The 20,806-nt window shown below is 37.3% G+C and overlaps 1 protein-coding gene across 3 annotated transcripts in view; it reads left to right on the plus strand.

Moving 5' to 3' along the window:
• The window catches only part of RAD50 (RAD50 double strand break repair protein), a 98,202-nt gene that overhangs the window by 44,245 nt on the left and 33,151 nt on the right, over positions 1-20,806 (plus strand). For all 3 annotated transcript variants that reach the window (XM_053566928.1, XM_053566929.1, XM_053566930.1), the window contains 8 exons: positions 618-793; positions 1,588-1,825; positions 9,874-10,063; positions 10,776-10,902; positions 11,605-11,798; positions 13,529-13,639; positions 14,184-14,276; positions 14,351-14,464. In XM_053566928.1, the coding sequence (XP_053422903.1) occupies positions 618-793; positions 1,588-1,825; positions 9,874-10,063; positions 10,776-10,902; positions 11,605-11,798; positions 13,529-13,639; positions 14,184-14,276; positions 14,351-14,464 (1,243 nt within the window). The remainder of the gene's footprint in view (positions 1-617; positions 794-1,587; positions 1,826-9,873; positions 10,064-10,775; positions 10,903-11,604; positions 11,799-13,528; positions 13,640-14,183; positions 14,277-14,350; positions 14,465-20,806) is intronic.

A 20,806-nucleotide genomic window follows, 5' to 3' on the forward strand; every position in this document is an offset into this window, starting at 1 on the left:
AAAAATATGCTGAGTACAATGTATTAAATTTGATTATATGACTTATATAATAACTTGCAAATTGAACAACTCTGATATGTGTAAGTATTGAGGTTAGCTAAGACAATGTTGGAGTGGAGATAAATTGTGCTAGTAAGCAAAATCTTTGATAAATGAGAGGCAGTGAGTGAAGTAGAAGACAGCAACAAGGAGAGGAAAAAGAAAAGGTTTTTATAGGAGGGTAAGGAAGTAATACTGTGAAAGGGATTGAAGGGAATTAGGAGACTATTTTTCTCCTCTCTTTTCCTGCAGTAGACCCAGCAAGCATCTTCTTGCTGAGGCTCTTAATGTGGGATGAAAGATAGCGAACCCCCAGAAACAAGGCAGATTTCTGCCTATGTACATTTTTCTGGGAGTTGGCCCAAGACTGGGGTTTAGCAAGTGAGTCAGTGTCCTAGGTGGAAGTGTAAGCTGTGGACTATTGCCTTAAAACTTCTTAAAAACAAAACAAACAAACTTTTTGTATACCAAACCCTTGTAATGATCTGTTGGCAGAATTTGTCTTGTATCTTCCTACTCGTATTTTTCAAATGGATTTCTCATGTTTTAAAATTATAATCCATTTTTTCTTATCTTAGCAAAGAACTAGCTTCAGCTGAGCAAAATAAAAATCATATAAATAATGAGCTGAAAAGAAAAGAAGAGCAATTGTCCAGTTATGAAGACAAGCTGTTTGATGTTTGTGGTAGCCAGGACTTTGAAAGTGATTTAGGCAGGCTTAAAGAAGAAATCGAAAAATCCTCAAAACAGCGAGGTGAGTTACCTACTTCATATTCTCAAGGCACTTTGATGCTTTTGAGTTTTCATCCAGAGGTGACTATTAAGGATAGGAGATTTTAAACCTGGTTGTGGAACCAAATGGCTTGAATTTCAGTCTTAGCTCTGTAATTTAACTCACAACACGACTTTCAGCAAATTATTAAAATCTTCCTATGTTTCGCATTAGTCATATGTAAAATGAGAACACAACTTCTTACCAGCTTGCTCTTAGAAGGTATTGAGGAATAAATGAGATTATATTTGTAAAGCCCTTTGAACAGTATCTGGCACATAGAAAGCTCTCAGTGGGGTGGCGCCTGTGGCTCAGTCGGTAAGGTGCCGGCCCTATATACCGAGAGTGGCGGGTTCAAACCCGGCCCCGGCCAAACTGCAACCAAAAAATAGCCGGGCGTTGTGGCGGGCGCCTGTAGTCCCAGCTGCTCGGGAGGCTGAGGCAAGAGAATCGCTTAAGCCCAGGAGTTGGAGGTTGCTGTGAGCTATGTGACGCCATGGCACTCTACCGAGGGCCATAAAGTGAGACTCTGTCTCTACAAAAAAAAGGAAAAAAAAAAAAAGAAAGCTCTCAGTAAAAGTTGTTGTACTTATTGTCAGTTGCTAAAAAATAATTTATATAATCTGAATGTCTCATGCCCTTTGGAAGAAGATTTAATAATCTGAATTTTTATTTCTTTTATGTTTATAAAGCAAGAGGAATAGACAGCAAATGATGCAGCCATTTTAACAAAACTGTGTATTTCTCATTGGAGATATATATGTTTTTTTAAATAGCCATGCTGGCTGGAGCCACGGCAGTTTACTCCCAATTCATTACTCAGCTAGCAGATGAAAACCAGTCATGTTGCCCTGTCTGTCAGAGAGTTTTTCAGACAGAGGCTGAATTACAAGAAGTTATCAGTGATTTGCAGTCTAAACTGCGGCTTGCTCCAGATAAGCTGAAGTCAACAGAATCAGAGCTAAAGAAAAAGGAAAAACGACGTGATGAAATGCTGGGACTCGTGCCCATGAGGTAAGAATGGGGATATTCTGTTACTATACATGTGGCCATAGCACTGTAAAAGGTACCCATCTAATGTTTGGCATATGGTAAGTACTTAGTAAGGATGGGTGTTGAATGAAAAAACTATTTTCAATCTTAAAGTCAAGATTTTGAGCCATTATGCCCTGAGGCCTGACAATTAAATTTATGAACTTAATCCTAGAAGAAGTGCTATATACTTCATTGCTGAATGTCACTAAGGTCACCTTCAAAGTATTCCCCTTGGGAAGCTTGCACCAATGCCAGCACCTAGGCCATCCTTCAAAGCACTTTTTTTTTTTTTTTTGTAGAGACAGAGTCTCACTTTATGGCCCTCGGTAGAGTGCCGTGGCCTCACACAGCTCACAACAACCTCCAACTCCTGGGCTTAAGCGATTCTCTTGCCTCAGCCTCCCGAGTAGCTGGGACTACAGGCGCCTGCCACAACGCCTGGCTATTTTTTTTTTTTGGTTGCAGTTTGGCCGGGGCCGGGTTTGAACCCGCCACCCTTGGTATATGGGGACGGCGCCCTACGGACTGAGCCACAGGCACCGCCATCAAAGCACTTTTTGTAGAATGAGTTCGTGAACTTAACTGTCAGATCTCATACAATGACAGTTCTGATGGCCATTCCAGAAAAAGAGCTTTGAAGTGTAGATAGGTGCTGGCATCAGTGCACAGCTTCCCAAGGGGAGTACTTTGAAGGTGACGGTAGTGATATTCAGCAGTGAAGTATGTAGCATTTTTTCTAGGACAAGTTCTTGAACTTAATTGTCTGACTTGTATGATACGAAGAATCAATTATTTTGTTTAAAGGTAAGCTTGTTTCTTATATTAGTCATGGGGTAGATAATAGTCTTTACATTTATGTGTGTGCATGTTTCATTCCTGAGACTTCGCTTGAGGGCATAAATTTTGACAAATTTAGAACGGTTCATTGATGTGTTACTTTGTAAACCCAGCAAAAGAATTAAAGTACTGAAAAGCTCTTTTAAAAAAAGTAAATTTTAGGGGCGGCGCCTGTGGCTCAGTCGGTAGGGAGCCGGCCCCATATACCGAGGGTGGCGGGTTCAAGCCCGGCCCCGGCTGAACTGCAAACCAAAAAATAGCTGGGTGCTGTGGCAGGTGCCTGTAGTCCCAGCTACTCGGGAGGCTGAGGCAAGAGAATCGCTTAAGCCCAGGAGTTGGAGGTTGCTGTGAGCTGTGTGATGCCATGGCACTCTATCGAGGGTGATAAAGTGAGACTCTGTCTCTACAAAAAAAAAAAAAAAAAAGTAAATTTTAAGCTATATTTTTATGTCTTTTCCACTTTCAAAAAATGAATCATAGATGATTTCTGTTTAGATTTTCCCTTGTTCGTACGAGAAATTCATGTGATGGTCTGTTTATAAATAAAATTAAGCCAGGAAATATGTGATGATTACCGTCGTGGTTCCCAAAGTATAGAGAACAAAGCTGGTCACAGAGACCTTATCCATAAGATATTACCCTCAAGGAGCTATTGGTCTAATTAAAGAGACAAGCTCTCAAAACCAGACATTTAAAAAGTTGATCTTAATGCTTAAAGAATGATTCAGACAAGTGTATTAGTTAAGAGAGAAGATAATATAAACAAAATGAGAAAGGTACTTTGAGAATGAGGCAAGAATAAAGCTTAGAGAAGTTGGTTCGTCTCATTTGAAGGGAGAGGGAAATCACAACAGTGTATGCAGAGGGAAGAGAAATATGACCTATGCTGCAATAGAAATGTTACCTGCAATTTGGAGAATTATTTTTAGATACTAAGTCCCATAAGTTGCAAAGTTAGGGCTATATTATTTATTTTCAGGTCTAGTTATAACTCTCTCTGATAGGTGATGAGGAGGAGCCATCCTAAGGGATTTAATGGGACTTGTTTTAGGAAAATTAATCTAATGTAAGTATTTTGAAGGGATCAGACTGGGAAAAACTCTGGAAGCAGAAAAACCAAGAGAGTATTGCCCAGGAAAACCAAGAATTTGTTTCAGGAAAAGGAAAGGTCTAAGAAGATGTGTCTTGTGGCAGCTAGTTTCTAAGATGGTTCCCAAGGTCCCGAGCCTCCTGGTGTTTACACTCTCACATAGTCTTCTGTCATGTTGTTGCAGGATTGGTCTGTGCAACCAGTAAAAGGACAGAGGTGATAGCATGCCCTTCCAAGAGCAGATTATCTAAGCTCCTATGGTTTCTTTTGTGCTTGCAGGTGTGTGCACATGCATACTTTCTCTCTCTGATCTGAGGGAAGCTAGCTGCCATGTTGTGAGCAGCCCCTGGGGAGAGGCCTGTATGGTAAGGACCTACGGCCTTAAAACAGTGTATTTGGAAACAGACTTTTCAGCAGTCAAACTTTGAGATAATTGCAGCCCTGGCTGACAGCTTGATTGCAACTTTTTGCAAGACCCTTAGTCAGAATCATACGTCCTGATCTTCATATCTATGAGAAATAATACTTTTTTTTTTTTTGAGACAGAGCCTCGAGCTGTCACCCCGGGTAGAGTGCTGTGGCATCACAGCTCTCAGCAACCTTCAACTCCTGGGCTTAAGCGATTCTCTTGCCTCAGCCTCCCAAGTAGCTGGGACTACAGGCACCCGCCACACCACCAGGCTACTTTTTGGTTGTAGTTGTCATTGTTGTTTGGCAGACCTGGGCTGGATTGGAACCCACCAGCTCCTGTGTATGTGGCTGGTACCTTAGCCGCTTGAGCTCAGGTGCCCAGCCATGTTGTTGTTTTAAGCTGCTAAATTTGGGGGTATTTTGTTATGCAACAATAGATGACTAATATAAACGTCAAGGTTGAAAACCAGATTATTTGGGCCACTAAGAGAATGTGATAAGGAGACAGAAGCAGTAATTTGAGAATAAAAAGGAAGGAAAGGAATTAAGTAATATCTTAAAGTGAAAAAGGTCAAATAGATAAAATTTGAAGTTGGTAGAAAGTACATGTAGGGGAAACATGGGCTTAGCCTTTGTCATGCTGATATGTAACAAATGGCAGAATTTAACTTTGCGTTATACTTTAGGGCCCTTCCCATCACAGTTTCCTTTTTAAGAGTAAGTTGCATGTCTTATTTGTTGTACCTTCACAGTTCCTTACATATTATAACTTTGATAAATATCTGCTGAATGAGTGAGAACTGTTCCAGTTATTTATTGCTATGTAACAAACCTCCTTAAAACATAGTTTCTCAAACAACTATTTATTAACTTTTCATGATTCTGTGGGGTAACTGGGCTCAGCTGGGTTCTCACTTGGGTCTTTCATGTTGCAGTTAGATGTTAGCTACAGTCATCTCAAGCTTGACTCACCTGACCTGGACATTCAGCATGGTTCACATGATTGTCAGTGATGCTAACTGTTGGCTGGGAGCTCAGCTGAGGCTGTCAAACAGGATATCTTGAAATGGCCTTCACGTGTGTCTTAGGCTTTTGATAGCATAGTGACTGGGTTACCAAATGAAGTATTTGAAGAGACAATTAGTAAAAGGTGTAAGCCTCTTTAGGCCTAGACCCAGAAACTGGCACGGTGACACTTTGTTGTTGTTGTTTTTTTTTTTTTTTTTTGCAGTTTCAGGCTGGGGCTGGGTTTGAACCTGCCACCTCTGGCATACGGGGCCGGCGCCCTACTCCTTTGAGCCACAGGTGCTGCCCGACACTTTGTTTTTTTTTATTGGTCAGAGTAGTCACAGAGCCTTCAAAGATTCAATGAGAAAGGACACTCTACCTCTTGATGGGAAGATAGTACGTATGCACGGTAACCCTTTATTTGTAGTAGCATCTGTTTCCCGTTCTAGTTACCAGCATTAAGTAAGGAAACCTAAAGCTAGAAAAAGTCTAGAGGAAGCACTAAAAATGGACCAAGAGACTGGTAGGGCTGCTAAGTGAAGACATACGTGTGATGAAACTATTCCTATAAAGGCACCAAAACATGAAAACTAGAAGAACAGGCAATGATGAAGCCCAGTTTGTTTACCAAGCTCTAACAGAATGCTAGTGAGACATCCTGGAGTACTGGAGAAAGATGAGTTTAGGACACATGAAAGAGGACGTCTTCTGGGCATGATGGCTCATGCCTGTAATCCTAGCACTTCAGGAGGCCAAGGCGGGTGGATTGCCTGAGCTCACAAGTTCAAGACCAGCCTGAGCTAGAGTGAGACCCTGTCTCTAAAAATAGCTGCATGTTGTGGCAAATGCCTGTAGTTCCAAGCTACTCCAGAGGCTGTGGCAAGAGAATCGCTTGAGTCCAAGAGTTAGAGGTTGCTGTGAAGCTAAGATGCCAGGGTACTCTACCCGGGGTGACAAAGTGAGACTCTGTCTCAAAAAATAAATAAATAAATAAGAGGAAGAAAGAGGAAGTCTTTTGCTATAGTAGGATATAACATTAAAACACATCATAGTTTAAATAAATCCATGAATGAATTAAGAAGACTTTTTTAATGTGGAAAAGCAATGGCTTAGGACTGTAGTCAGACTGATTTCTAATTCTAGCACTGCCAGTGACCTTAGGGATGTTACTTAACACATCTGGGTCTTAGTTTCCCCCATCTAAAGTGTGGGGGCTGACTATATGATCACTAAACTACTCTCCAGCTCTGGTTGTTGTATAGGACGTTACATTCCCTGAGGTCACTCTGAGACAGTGTGATAGTCTATTTATGACAGTCACTTAGGTAAAGTGTAATTATTAGTGAAGAGGGATAAAGTAACAAGAACTCTTTAGAATGTCCCCTTGGTGCCAGTACTTCCATGAGCACTGTCTGTTCATTGAACCATTATTTCCTTTATAGGCCCTCTGTTGGGGCACTAGCAATAAACAAAATAGGCAAAGTCTCTGATACAGAGTTTATATCCTAGTGAGAGATGAATAACAAATATTAATATATAGTATACTAAGTAAGTGGCAGATAAAAAAACAGCAGGCTAAGGCAAAAGGGAGTAGCTAAAGGGTGGTAGGAAGGGAGTTTGTCATGAAGGTGGCATTTGAGTGGAGACCTGAGAGAAGCGAGGAAGCCAGCCATACAGTTGTCCAGAGGAAGAGCATTCCAAGCAGTCCAGAATCTCCAAGACATGTTTAACCTGGGGGAAAAGTGGCAGAAGATGATCTCAGACAGATAGCAAGGAAACAGATCTTGCTTATCAACTTGGGAAAATGATACTTTCATTTAAGTATTATTTAAGTAATAATACTTTCATTTAAAGTTCCAAACTTACCAACACCTAATTTAAGACCAATAAATGAAATGAATGAAATCTCAGCTGAAAATATAACTGATTTTGTCTTAGCACTGACTCAGATTCATTTATTAAAGTACCCCATTTAAATAAAAATCCAGATAGCATTTCCCCCCATTTTCCCAAAGGGTTTTTTCAGTACCATATAGGTGTGGATCCTTTTATACACAGTCCTGTTAGAAAAGGAATACTGTCCAAAAACAGGTGAATTAGGTTTCTGAAAAACCAAACAAAAATACCAAAGGATAAATTTCAAATGTCTCATCATAAAAAAAATAGGTAAGGTAATAAATATGTTAATTAGCTTGCTTTCTTCCACCCCTACTTCCTCTCCCCTCCCCCTAGAGTGCAGTGACATCATCATAGCTCAGTGCAGCCTTAAACTCTCCCTGGCTTTAAGCAGTCCTCATCTGCTGACCTCCCAGAGTATTAGGATTATAGGCGTGAGTCTTGGCACTTGGCCTAATGAGCTTGATTCAATCATTCTGCATTGTGTGCACATATCAAAACATCACATTGTACCCCATAAATACATACTTCTGATTTGTCCATTGAAAATAATATTAATTTACAAAAAACTTTGCAAAGTCTGATGAGAAAAATATACTCATCAAAATCAACAAAATGTCAAAAATGAAGAAAAGAGAACAAAATGAACCTAGAGAACCCTAGTAGATCTCAGTAGCACATTCTCTAAGGAAGTTTCTTTACTTTTTCTTTCTTTTTTTGAGACAGAGCCTTAAGCTGTCACCCTGGGTAGAGTGCTGTGGCATCACAGCTCACAGCAACCTCCAACTCCTGGGCTCAAGTGATTCTCCTGCCTCTGCCTCCCAAGATCATTACAGGTGCCTGCCACAACGCCGGGCTATTCTTTGGTTGCAGCCATCATTGTTGTTTGGTGGGCCTGGGCTGGATTCGAACCCACCAGCTCAGGTGTATGTGGCTGGCGCCCTAGCTGCTTGAGCCACAGGCTCCAAGCCTTTACTTTTTCTTAGAATAGTTATTTTAGCATCTTAGATAATCATCAAAAAAGAAGACTCTAAAACCTGGACCTTATTGATAAAGGTTTTTTTGTGTGTATGAGCATCTCAAAATAGGGTTAAAATTATATATATACTTGTATTTCTCCACAAATACGCTTTCATCACTAGGCCACTTTTTAAGGAGCAGGCACTAATTTAAGACCAGCCTAGTGGTTTGTGACTACGGTATTAAGGAAGAAACAGAGGATGGGATGACTCACAATCTGCATACCTTCATATTTATTATTTATTCATATATAAAATAAGAATACTCCATATTTCTGTGGCATGAAAAATTAAAATGTCTGTTGTCACAGATCAGTTCAGGTTGTCATTTGTGGGTTAGGGTGCACTTTTTTAAATCATTAGATGATACCAGAATGTGAGGGCTAACTCTTGAGTTTCTGGTTTTGCTTTGGTTTATTGTAAGGCTCCCATTAGAGACTAATTTATTACGCCACTTTAACTTGCTGTAGTAATTTAATTTAAATGTTATAATCTTTTTTTTTTTTTTTTTGCAGTTTTTGACTGGGGCTGGGTTTGAACCTGCTACCTCTGGCATATGGGGCCGGCGCCCTACTCCTTTGAGCCACAGGCGCCGCCCTTTAATTTAATTTTAAATAAGAGTTGGGAGTTTCTCTGCAATAAGTTTGATATTTTTAAAAAGATTAAATGTAAGTTTTATTACATCAGAGATATCAGCAAAAATAGATGTGGAGCCATTGTCTGCTGTAGAGGCAGTGTTTATTAGCTAGAGTGGCATCTATAAAATGGGTTTATGGTTTTTTTTATCTTAAACCCATGTGGCATTTGGCTGAGTGGTAGGCTTTCTTCCTTTACCCTTGTAATTTAAAAATAGTTTATTTTGAAATAATTTTAGGCCTAACTAAAAATTACAAAAATAGTAATTAGACTTCACATATGTACTTTACCTGGCTTCTCTTGGTGTTGACAACTTATGTAATCACAATATAATTATCAAAATCAGAAAATTAATGCTAGTATAATGCTACTAACTAACTTATAAACTGTATTTGAATTGCAGCAGTTTTTCCATTAATGTCCTTTTTCTATTTCAGGATCCAATCCAGGATCCCACATTACATCTACTTGTTTTTTGTTTTTTTTTTGTAGAGACAGAGTCTCACTGTACTGCCCTCGGGTAGAGTGCCATGGCGTCACACGGCTCACAGCAACCTCTAACTCTTGGGCTTATGCGATTCTCTTGCCTCAGCCTCCTGAGCAGCTGGGACTACAGGCGCCCGCCACAACGCCCGGCTATTTTTTTGTTGCAGTTTGGCCGGGGCCGCGTTTGAACCCACCACCCGTTATTTCTCGTTAGGCTCCTGGAGTCTGTAACATTTTGTCAGACCTTGACACTTTTAGTGAATATGACTAATTTGTAGGTTACTTTAGCAAACACCACAATAATTATTACTACAAGTAAGATCTACTAATAGATACTAAAATCGGTGGGCAGAAGTTTGAGGAGAAGTAGGGTATTTTACATAGTCTGAATGTATTTGCTCCTAAAGATATTTTGTTAATTACAAAGAACAAATTAATAACTTTACAGTGGAAAGACTTGACTGACATCACCTTAACTAAGTGATTAAGGGTTAAATTAACATTACCAGTAATATGACATATTGACATGATGTACCCTGTAAAGTACACAATGTCACTTTTATGGTATTCTTCCTCAAAATATGTAACCTCGGTTTAATTATGAGAAACCTCAGGTAGATTAATTTTAATTGTTTTCTGTTAAGGCAAAGCATAATTGATTTGAAAGAGAAGGAAATACCAGAATTAAGAAACAAATTACAGAATGTCAATAGAGACATACAGGGCCTAAAAAATGACATAGAAGAACAAGAAACACTCCTGGGTACAGTAATGCCTGAAGAAGAAAGTGCTAAAGTGTGTCTGACAGATGTTACAATTATGGAGAGGTTCCAGGTAAGTTTATTGTAGTTGAAGGAATAATAAAACTTGTTCCATGGTTTGAGTGTGAAGTGTTAGAATGTTAAAAACAGTATTCAGGTAGAGATTGTATTTAGATTTCTCTGTGGTGAATTTCAGGTAGCCTCAGGGAGCAACTGTTTAGTTTCCATTACTGTGCTTAAAATGTTTTGTTTATAAATTATGAAAATTAAGACAGAATTCTGGTTTTTCATTTGTAGTCATTTTCCTCAAATTGCTAAAATTTAGTTTGACTTTTATCCTGTTAAACTTTGCTAAAATCATATCTGGAAATGGTTTATAAATTTAGTTTTGTTTTGTTTTAGACAAGATCTTGCTCTGTTGCTGGGGTCTGAGAGCAGTGGCTTCATCATGACTCACTGCAACCTCGAACTCCTGGGCTTAAGTGGTCCTCCTGCCTCAGCCTCCTGAGTAGCTGGGACTACAGACATGTGCCACCATGCCTGCCTGGCTAATTTTTCTATATTTTATAGAGCCAGGGTCTTGCTGTGTTGCCCAGGCTGGAATCAAACTCCTGACCTCAAGTCATCCTCTTACCTTGGCCTCCCAAGGTGTAAGGATTATAGATGTGAGCCACTGTGACCAGTCTATAAGTTTAGATTTTTAAAAATAATTGATAATAGTAATTCTTAAATATTTCAAATATTGATAATGTAGCAAAAAGAAATAACTGTGTTCTGTTCTTAAGATGGAACTTAAAGATGTTGAAAGAAAAATTGCACAACAAGCAGCTAAGCTACAAGGAATAGACTTAGACCGAACTGTTCAACAAGTAAACCAGGAAAAACAAGAAAAACAACACAAATTAGATACAGGTAATATAATCTGTTTCCTCATGTACCCATAAAGACTTTGATATTACCAGTTCATGCTTTTTTTTTTTTTTTGAGACAGAGTTTCACTTATTAACCCTCGGTAGAGTGCTGTGCTGTCACAGCTCACAGCAACCTCCAAATCCTTGGGCTTTGGTGATTCTCTTGCCTCAGCCTCCCTAGTAGCTGGGATTACAGGCACCTGCCACGACGCCTGGCTATTTTTTTGTTGCAATTTGGCTGGGGCTGGGTTTGAACTCACCACCCTTGGTACATGGGGCCGGCGCCTTACCCACTGAGCCATAGGCGCCACCCCAGTTCATGCTTTTTGTGGTAAATTTTATACCTGTTACATGGACAATGAACTGTCTGTCTTCTTTCCAGCTTATGGTATAGTCACCATTTTCTCAAAAGCATCACTTCTCCTCTTTGTGTCCTTGTTTTGCGCAACAGATTTCGAATGGTAGGAGAGTATAAGGTGAGCTGTACTCCTCAGTCAAACCTGCCCTGTGAGCTTTACCTTGTGAGTGGCCAAGAAGGGACATCGAGCAGCTTAGAGAATGACAGGGTCTTTGTTATACTTTCGTTGGAGCGGTTGGGGCCCTGAGAAACTCAGCCTTGGTGGATTCTAATACTAGAAAGATGATACTAATATTATTTTCTGTACCTTTACATTAATCGCTATGTTAATATATTTTCTTGCAGTTTCCAGTAAGATTGAATTAAATCGTAAGCTTATACAGGACCAGCAAGAACAGATTCAACTCCTAAAAAGTACCACAAATGAACTAAAATCAGAAAAACTTCAGATATCCAGTAATTTGCAACGTCGTCAGCAGCTAGAAGAGCAGACTGTGGAATTATCCACTGAAGTTCAGTCTTTATACAGAGAAATAAAGGTAAGAACATTTATACATGTTTGCTTTTAAAAAAAATTAGTTTATATATGTGAAAGACTCTTCATTGGTTTAGTGGCCAGAGCTATGTCTATGGTGAGGATCACATGAAAATGGTATAATAATTCTTCATGTGGTTCTTGAATGTCATAACTTGTACTAATAAGAAAAAATTTTTGGAAAAAAAATTCTGGAAGAGTTTGGCTATGATAAGGAAGAACTGGCTGAGTGGTTAAGTAGTGAACTTTATGTTATTGGAGGTGATCAGGTGGTGGTTGTACAACTCCAGATAAGGATTCCTGCCTGTATGGGAAGTTTATCTTATCTAAAAATCCTATATTCATGGCAGACAGTCATAGCACTCTTTTCATTTTATTATAGATGTGGTCTTGGAATCCTTACCAATACAGTGAGCAGGCCCTGAGCGCATTTGCCATTTATCTAGATGAATCAAATCTAAGATGCTACCAGTTAAGTTACGAACAGTTTTAGAAACAACAGTCTCATCTAGGTTTTCATAATTACACACACTTATTCATTAAGCACTAAATATGTTACTGAATCTACTAATCATTAATTGCTATAAATGTTTCTTGATTTCTTAAATAATTTTGGATTATAAAATATCATAGGTTTAGAATATGATACATAGTACTACCATGCATTTGTATAATTTTTTACTGTTTATAAAGCACTTTGACATTAAACCATGTCTCAGCAACCCTATTGAGATGGGGTTTTTATCTCCTTTTTATAGAAAAAGAAATTTTAAAAAATTGAGATTTACAAACATTCCATGAGTTGCCTAAGTTCATGCAACTGAAAGGAGGCAGGGTTGATTTTCAGATAGATCTTCTGACGCTAAAAACATTTGACTTCCTGCCACACCATACCACTTCCCAATGGGATAAAATATACCTCCACACCACTTCCCAGTATGATAAAATGTGCCTCCATTGAAGTGTAACACTAAATAATTGTATCTACCTTTATAGAGTCAATCAATCTTTCAGGATCTTAAAGTGCTTGAAGATCCTCCTTTTTAACAGTGGTTATCATATAATTATGTTACAGAGGTGCTATAAAGGATAGATAATGCAGACTTCTGATTAGTAAACTAGTTTATTGCTTAAAAGCTCCCTTCCTTCCAGAATAGGTGTAGATACACCAACGTCAATGTAACGGTACACTTTTATTACTTTTATTATGTTTTTTACAAAATATCTTCTTAGTCTTAGCAGACTAAGTTTAAGGACAGAAGTCTTTTTACCATCATGTACCTGTCTGTAAAAGAGAAGCCTATACTAGATGAGCTTTCCTATTCTTTGATCACACAGAGCTGACATGGGACTCTATAAAATCATGGTAACTCATGCCTGAAACCATAGGCTAATCTAATTGGGAGCACATGGCCTAGATTAAGAATCAAGTTAGTGTCTGAGGCAGTATAGCATGCATCATGGTTAAGAAAGTAAACTCTGGAGTTAGACTGGGTTAGAATCCTATCTGCTTCATTTATTGACCCTAAACAATTCATTCCCTTTGCTTGTTTGCTCATTTTAAATATAGAGATGAAAATAAATGTGTCTTCCTCACAAGGTCATTGAAAAGAGCAAATGAGTTGACTTTGAAAACCTGGCACATAAAAATGCTTTTATTAAAACTATGAAGTCTGACACCTAAAATACAATAATGGAATATTACATGAGATTTTATGTTTTTTATATTTTCAGGATGCTAAAGAGCAGGTGAGCCCTTTGGAAACAACACTGGAAAAGTTCCAGCAGGAAAAGGAAGAATTAATCAACAAAAAAAATACAAGCAACAAAATAGCACAGGATAAAGTAAGATTTCATTTATAGACTTATTTAGCAATACCTATATTAAACTTAAACTTAGAGCACCAGGTTGGAAATTAAAATAGCATATAAGATAAATAGTATTTTCAGATTTAGAATATAAATATGACATGAGAAATTATAAGAATAAGGATTTAACTTTATAATTATTTTATTTCTTGATCTAAAAATAGTTAAAAATTGATAATGTCAAGGATGTCAAACCTTTTTTCTTCTCTGCTACATATTGGGAAAAGAAGAGTTGTCTTGGGCCACACATTAAATATAAAAAACACTTAATGAAAACCAATGAGCAAAAAGTCCATGAATAATTTTTATAATATCAGATACCATAAGCAGAACAGTCTTTACATAATCTGCATATGGCCTGCAGGCCACTGGTAGACACCCCTGGATTTGTTTAATACAATATGGTAGTAATGGAAAATGGAACCCAAGGTTTATAACTTCCAAGTTAGTATTTTACTATGCTCTCCTGTTAAGTGCCCTGGTCCCAACTGATGTAAATTTAATAAATATTTTTCTACAGCTGAATGATATCAAAGAGAAGATTAAAAATATTCATGGTTATGTAAAAGACATTGAGAGTTATATTCAAGATGGGAAAGAGGACTATAAAAAGGTAATTTAAAACTTAAAAGTACATATTTGGTTATATTTTTATTTCATATGCCTAAAGAATTTCCTTTTTTGCAGCAAAAAGAAACTGAACTTAATAAAGTAATAGCTCAACTAAGTGATTGTGAGAAACACAAAGAAAAGATAAATAAAGAAATGGGAATCATGAGACAAGATATTGATACACAGAAGGTAAGTCTTTTTTGCTTATGGTATCACTTATACCTATAACATTCTTTTCTATAGTTTTCAAGAGAAGATTCATTGACTAGAAATGCAAACAGTAGGAAAAAAGCTATTTCAATAAAAGACTCATTAAATTTTAAATATAAAGTGACAAAATTAAAAGCATCCTTCTCCCTTTCTCCTAATTGTCTTTACTGTTACAATTTCTTGTTTGTTCTCAAAAGTTTTTTATCATACGCCATCAGATAGATTGATGAGTGATTTAGGAGTGTGTGTGTGTGTATTTAAATTTACTTTTATGGATGAGATCATACCAAATATATTCTGTACCTTTTTTTATTTAACATAATTTGATCGTATATGTCAACTTACAGATATGTCACATGCTTTTTGATGATTATAAAATAATCCATTTTGTGTATATGCCATAACTTAAGTTGATTATTATTTCCTTATTGCCAACTGTATGGCAGTGAATATCCTACATGTATCTGTTATCTTTTCTTACTTATATTTTCATATAGGATAGATTCACAATTTATAAAAGAGAGATCTAGGTCTAATGACTCTTAAAAGTTATCTATAAAGAAAAGTATTTATATATTAAATAATTTTCCAGTTGATTTTTATATCATTTATTTTCTCTATTAGGGAACTTAGTTTCCACAGTAAGATTAAAATTACATTGAGACGTTATCTTCAGCATGCCTTATACAAGCGTAGTAGTTAATACCTTTATAAAGCTACACCATTATTCTGTTCTGTTTCTGCTGTTTTAAACAAAATTTGCTACCTGAATGATTTAATCACTTGGTCCTAAGTAGCAATTTGAAGATTAGCTAGATCACTTTCTTCTGGGTCTCTGGCTATTAGCACCAACAATTTCAAATATGTAAAATGTCAATCAACAGTAAATCAGATCTTTGGCTGACTTAATAAATGCCAAATAAGTATATAAATTATGATGCCTATATAACAAAATGCTTAATGTGGGTTGCTTATATAAAATCACAATCTGTAAATCAGTAACAGTTCTCTATATACAAAGATTGTTAAGATTTACAAATTTATGGCCCTTTTCAAGATGATGGTCTAAATTTAGTGGAGCTGATGGTATTAGTTTTATTTTGTCAATCCGCTTTATTCCAGAAATAATTTATTAAGTTATATACAGTAGAGCAACAATAAATACATTTTAAATAATGGGAAAACAAGGCAATGTAGAAGTAAAGACAAGAAGGTAATGAAACCAGGAGAGAAGTAAGAGTATAAAAAGAATGCCATAAATGGTGTGCTTGCTAAAGATTCTAGTAGTCAGATGAAGAAAGGAAGTTAGTTGAGATTCACATTGTGTCAAAGACAAAAGGAAATCATTTCCCTGTTCTGAGACCAGAGTAAAACATCTCTATTTACAGAAAGGAGAACACTGTGTAGTCTCAACAAACTGATAGGCCTTTTTTTCCTTTATGGTATATTTCAGTATCATTATCCCCTAATGAGCTTCTGTGGAGGGTGATGTGATTGAAGCTTGAGAAATAAATGTTAGAGTGTTTAGAGAGCAAAGGTTCTTAGATAGGGGCACCCATCAAAATCTTCTGGGTTTTTTTCAATCTTAGGTATAGAACTAAGGACATTGAAAACAGATGCTCAGAAAACAACTTGTATAAGAGTGTTCATAGCCACATTATTCATAATAGTCAAAACATGGAAACTCTTAAATGGCTTTCAACTGATGAGCAGATAAGCAAAATATAGTATATCCTTATGATGGGATATTATTCAGCCATAAAAAGAAATGACACGTTCTGCAACATGGATGATCCTTGAAAACATGCTAAGCAAAAGAAGCCATGTCACAGAAGACCACATATTTTGTATGATTCTGACTACTTCTGTATATGAAATGTACAGAATAGGCAAATTCCAGAAACAGCAGATTAATGTTTTCAGGGGCTGGAGGGAATAGAAAGTGACAGCTAATCTGCAAATGAATATGGGATTTCCTTTCACAGTGATTAAATGCTCTGGAATTGAGTAGTGGTAATAGTTGTACAACCTTCTAAATTAACTAAAACCACTGAATTGTACACATTAAAATGGTGATGTTTGTGGTTTATGAATTATATCTCAAATTCTAAAAAAAAATCACTTAAGTTATTAAAAATACACATCTATGTCTCCAATCTACACCAATAAATCAGAATTTCTGGGGTGTGGTCAGAGACATGTATGCTTCGTTAAAGTTCCCTAGGGGTTTTGATGTATGTGGGTCACACATTAAATATACAAACACTACTGAAAGCTGATGAGCAAAACAGTGGCTCCATGCATAATTTTCGTGATATCCACCACCACAGATAAGCGGAAAAGGCTCATATACTTTGCATGTGACCCTTGGGCAATAGGTGAACACTCCTTAACTATCAATCATAGAGGCAGAGTACTAGATGGACTGCATAGTTTCCAGGCAATCTTCTACAAATGACATTGTTCCCCACCAAACTTTTCATGAATATTGGATGGTAGTTTGTTCAGTATGCCACTCTATAACAGGCATCTAGAATGCAGCTAATATTTATGGTACCACCACTTGCATGCATCTGAGCTGGATGATTGGGGTTAATGTTTAAGAGCAAGGAAGCTTAGCTTCCACAGGTATCTAGCTCTTAAATACCTGGGGAGCTCGTTTACATGCTTACACCCTAGTTCACTCAGTCCACAGAATAAAATAATTTGGGAATTTAATAATCTGCCTCCCTCATTTTTGAGATGAAGGAAGGGAACTGGAGGTAACCTAACCTGCCCAAGGTCACAAAAGTAGTAACTTGTCCCTACACTGTTAAATTTCTAGTAGAGTGGAAAACCAGTTCTGGTGTACTATAACTGCATCTGGTATTCTTTACCTTCTTTCTCTGACAACTTTAGATTTTGTGGACTATAATTGGAACTCTAACTACCATATACTTAAAGTACAAAGGACAAATTTCATCCAAAAGACATTTTACAGGCAGTGTCCATAGCTCAGTAGGTAGGGCCCCGGCCACATACACCAGGGCTGGCAGGTTTGAACCTGGCCTGGGCCTGCTAAAAACAACGACAACTGCAACAACAACAAAAATAGACAGGCGTTGTGGCAGGTGCCTGTAGTCCCATCTACTTGGGAGGCTGAGGCAAGAGAATCACTTAAGCCCAAGAGTTTGAGGTTGCTGTGAGCTGTGACGCCATGGCACTCTACCCAGGGCAACATAGTGAGACTGTCCCCCCTCCTCCCCAAAAAAGGCATTTTACTAGTAATTACTGAGCCATGCACTGTGCTGATTACTGTATATACACTAACTCCTTTAATCTTCACAATAGCTCTTTATGATAGGTGATATCATCATCACCATGTTACTAGCAATCTGAAGCTCAGAGAATGTACTAATTTACCTGTTTTCCAATTTAAAAGTTATAGCACTGATATTTGAGCATAGATGTATTTAACTTCAAAGTCTATGCTCTTTAACGACTGTGCTATGTGCTGTCTTTTAAAACTAAAGTAAGAATAATAGAAGCTGACTTGAAAGAAATTCCTGGCTTTCTGGTAATCATGTAGGAAAACAGATAAGAAACAATATTTTATGCCAAAAACCAGTCTCACCTAAAAATATAATAGCACTTTAAAAAGTCCTTTCATGCATTCTTGAAAGCAAATTCAAGTGTTACATGGTATCAGATGAGAGCTAGCAATGACACATTCCCATGTTCCTAATAAGAAAAAAGTATAAGCACAGTCTCCCATGGAGAAAGCTTGGAGAGTCATAGCACCAACTCTGGTATGTTAAATTGTCTTAGTAAAAAGGACATTTGCAACCATATCCTTTAAGTCTGCCTGTAGCAGATACATATAGTCCTCCCTGGATATCTGCAGGGATTAGGTCTGGGACCCCCACAGATACCAGAGTTTAAGATGGTCAAGTCCCTTATATGAAATAGCATATGAAAGATTTGCATATAACATACCCACATCCTCTCATATGCTTCAAATCATCTCTAAATTATTTATAATACCTAATACAATGTAAATGCTGTGTAGATTTTATACTGAATTTTAAAAATTTATATTTTTTATTATATTATTTTTTACAGTTCTTTTCCAAATATTTTCAGTTCACAGTTGAATCCATGGATGTAAAGGAAGGTTGACTGTATATTTATATTATTATTATTTTTTTATTAATATTAAATCATAGCTGTGTACATCAGTGCGATCATGGGGCACCATAAACTGGTTTTATAAACAGTTTGACACATACTAAGTTTCACGTGTACCCTTGTAAGGTGCACCACAGGTGTAATCCCACCAATCACCTTCTCTCCCTCCCCTCCCTCTCCCCCTTCCCCATATTCTTAGGTTATAACTGGGTTATAGCTTTCATATGAAAGCCATAAATTAGTTTCATAGTAGGGCTGAGTACATTGGATACTTTTTCTTCCATTCTTGAGATACTTTACTAAGAATAATATGTTCCAGCTCCATCCATGTAAACATGAAAGAGGTAAAGTCTCCATCTTTCTTTAAGGCTGCATAATATTCCATGGTGTACATATACCACAATTTATTAATCCATTCGTGGATCGATGGGCACTTGGGCTTTTTCCATGACTTAGCATTTATGAATTGGGCTGCAATAAACATTCTGGTACAAATATCTTTGGTATAGTGTGATTTTTGGTCTTCTGGGTATATACCTAGTAGAGGAATTGTAGGATTGAATGGCAGGTCTATTTTTAGATGTCTTAAGTGTTCTCCAAACATCTTTCCAAAAGGAATCTATTAATTTGCATTCCCAACAGCAGTGCAGAAGTATTCCCTTTTCTCCACATCTGCGCCAACATCTCTGGTCTTGGGATTTTGTGATATGGGCTAATCTTAATGGAGTTAGATGGTATCTCAAGGTAGTTTTGATTTGCATTTCTCTGATGATTAAAGACGATGAGCATTTTTTCATATGTCTGAAGGCCGTGCGCCTGTCTTCTTCAGAGAAGTTTCTCTTCAAGTCCCTTGCCCAGCCTGCGATGGGGTCACTTGTTCTTTTCTTGCTTATACGTTTGAGTTTTCTGTGGATTCTGGTTATTAAACCTTTGTTAGAGACATAACCTGTAAATATCTTCTCCCATTCTGAGGGCTGTCTGCTTGCTTTACTGACTGTGTTCTTGGCTGTGCAGAAGCTTTTTAGAGTGATCAGGTCCCAGTAGTGTATTTTTGAAGCTGCTTCAATTGCCTGGGGGTTCCTCCTCATAAAATACTCGCCCAGACCGATTTCTTCAAGGGTTTTCCCTGCACTCTCTTCTAGTATTTTTATAGTTTCATGTCTTAAGTTTAAATCTTTAATCCAGTGAGAGTCTATCTTAGTTAATGGTGAAAGGTGTGGGTCCAGTTTCAGTCTTCTACAGGTTGCCAGCCAGTTCATCTAGCACCATTTGTTAAATAGGGAATCTTTTCCCCACGGAATATTTTTAATTGGCTTGTCAAAGATCAAATAAGAGTAGGTAGCTGGATTCATCTCTTGGTTCTCTATTCTGTTCCAGACATCTGCTTCTCTGTTTTTGTGCCAGTACCATGCTGTTTTGATCACTATCGATTTATATTATAGTCTGAGGTCTGGAAGCGTGATTCCTCCTGCTTTGTTTTTATTTCTGAGTAATGTCTTGGGTATTCGATGGTTTTTCTGATTCCATATAAAACGAAGTATTATTTTTTCAAGATCTTTAAAGTATGACAGTGGAGCTTTAATAGAGATTGCATTAAAATCATATATTGCTTTGGGTATGTGGACATTTTAACAATGATGATTCTTCCCAGCCATGAGCATGGTATGTTTTTCCATTTGTTAACGTTTTCAGCTATTTCTTTTCTTAGAGTTTCATAGTTCTCTTTATAGAGATCTTTCACATCCTTTATTAGATAAACTCCCAAATATTTCATCTTCTTTGGCACTACTATGAATGGAATAGAGCCCTTAACTGTTTTTTTCAGCTTGACTATTGTTGGTATATATAAAGGCTACCAATTTATGAGTGTTGATTTTGTAACCTGACATTGCTGTATTCCTTGATCACTTCTAAGAGTTTTGTAGTAGAATCCCTAGTGTTTTCCAGGTATACAATCATATCATCTACGAAGAGCAAAAGTTTGATCTCTTCTGACCCTATATTAAACCAGCCTTGAGACCCTGGGATAAAACCGACTGGGTCATGATGTATAATTTGTTTGATGTGTTGCTGGATTCTGTTTGTTAGGATCTTGTTGAATATTTTTGCATCTATATTCATTAGTGATATTGGTCTATAATTTTCTTTTCTTGT

This window comes from Nycticebus coucang, chromosome 17, assembly GCF_027406575.1.
Source record: "Nycticebus coucang isolate mNycCou1 chromosome 17, mNycCou1.pri, whole genome shotgun sequence".
In the NCBI taxonomy this organism is placed as follows: Eukaryota; Metazoa; Chordata; class Mammalia; order Primates; family Lorisidae; genus Nycticebus; species Nycticebus coucang.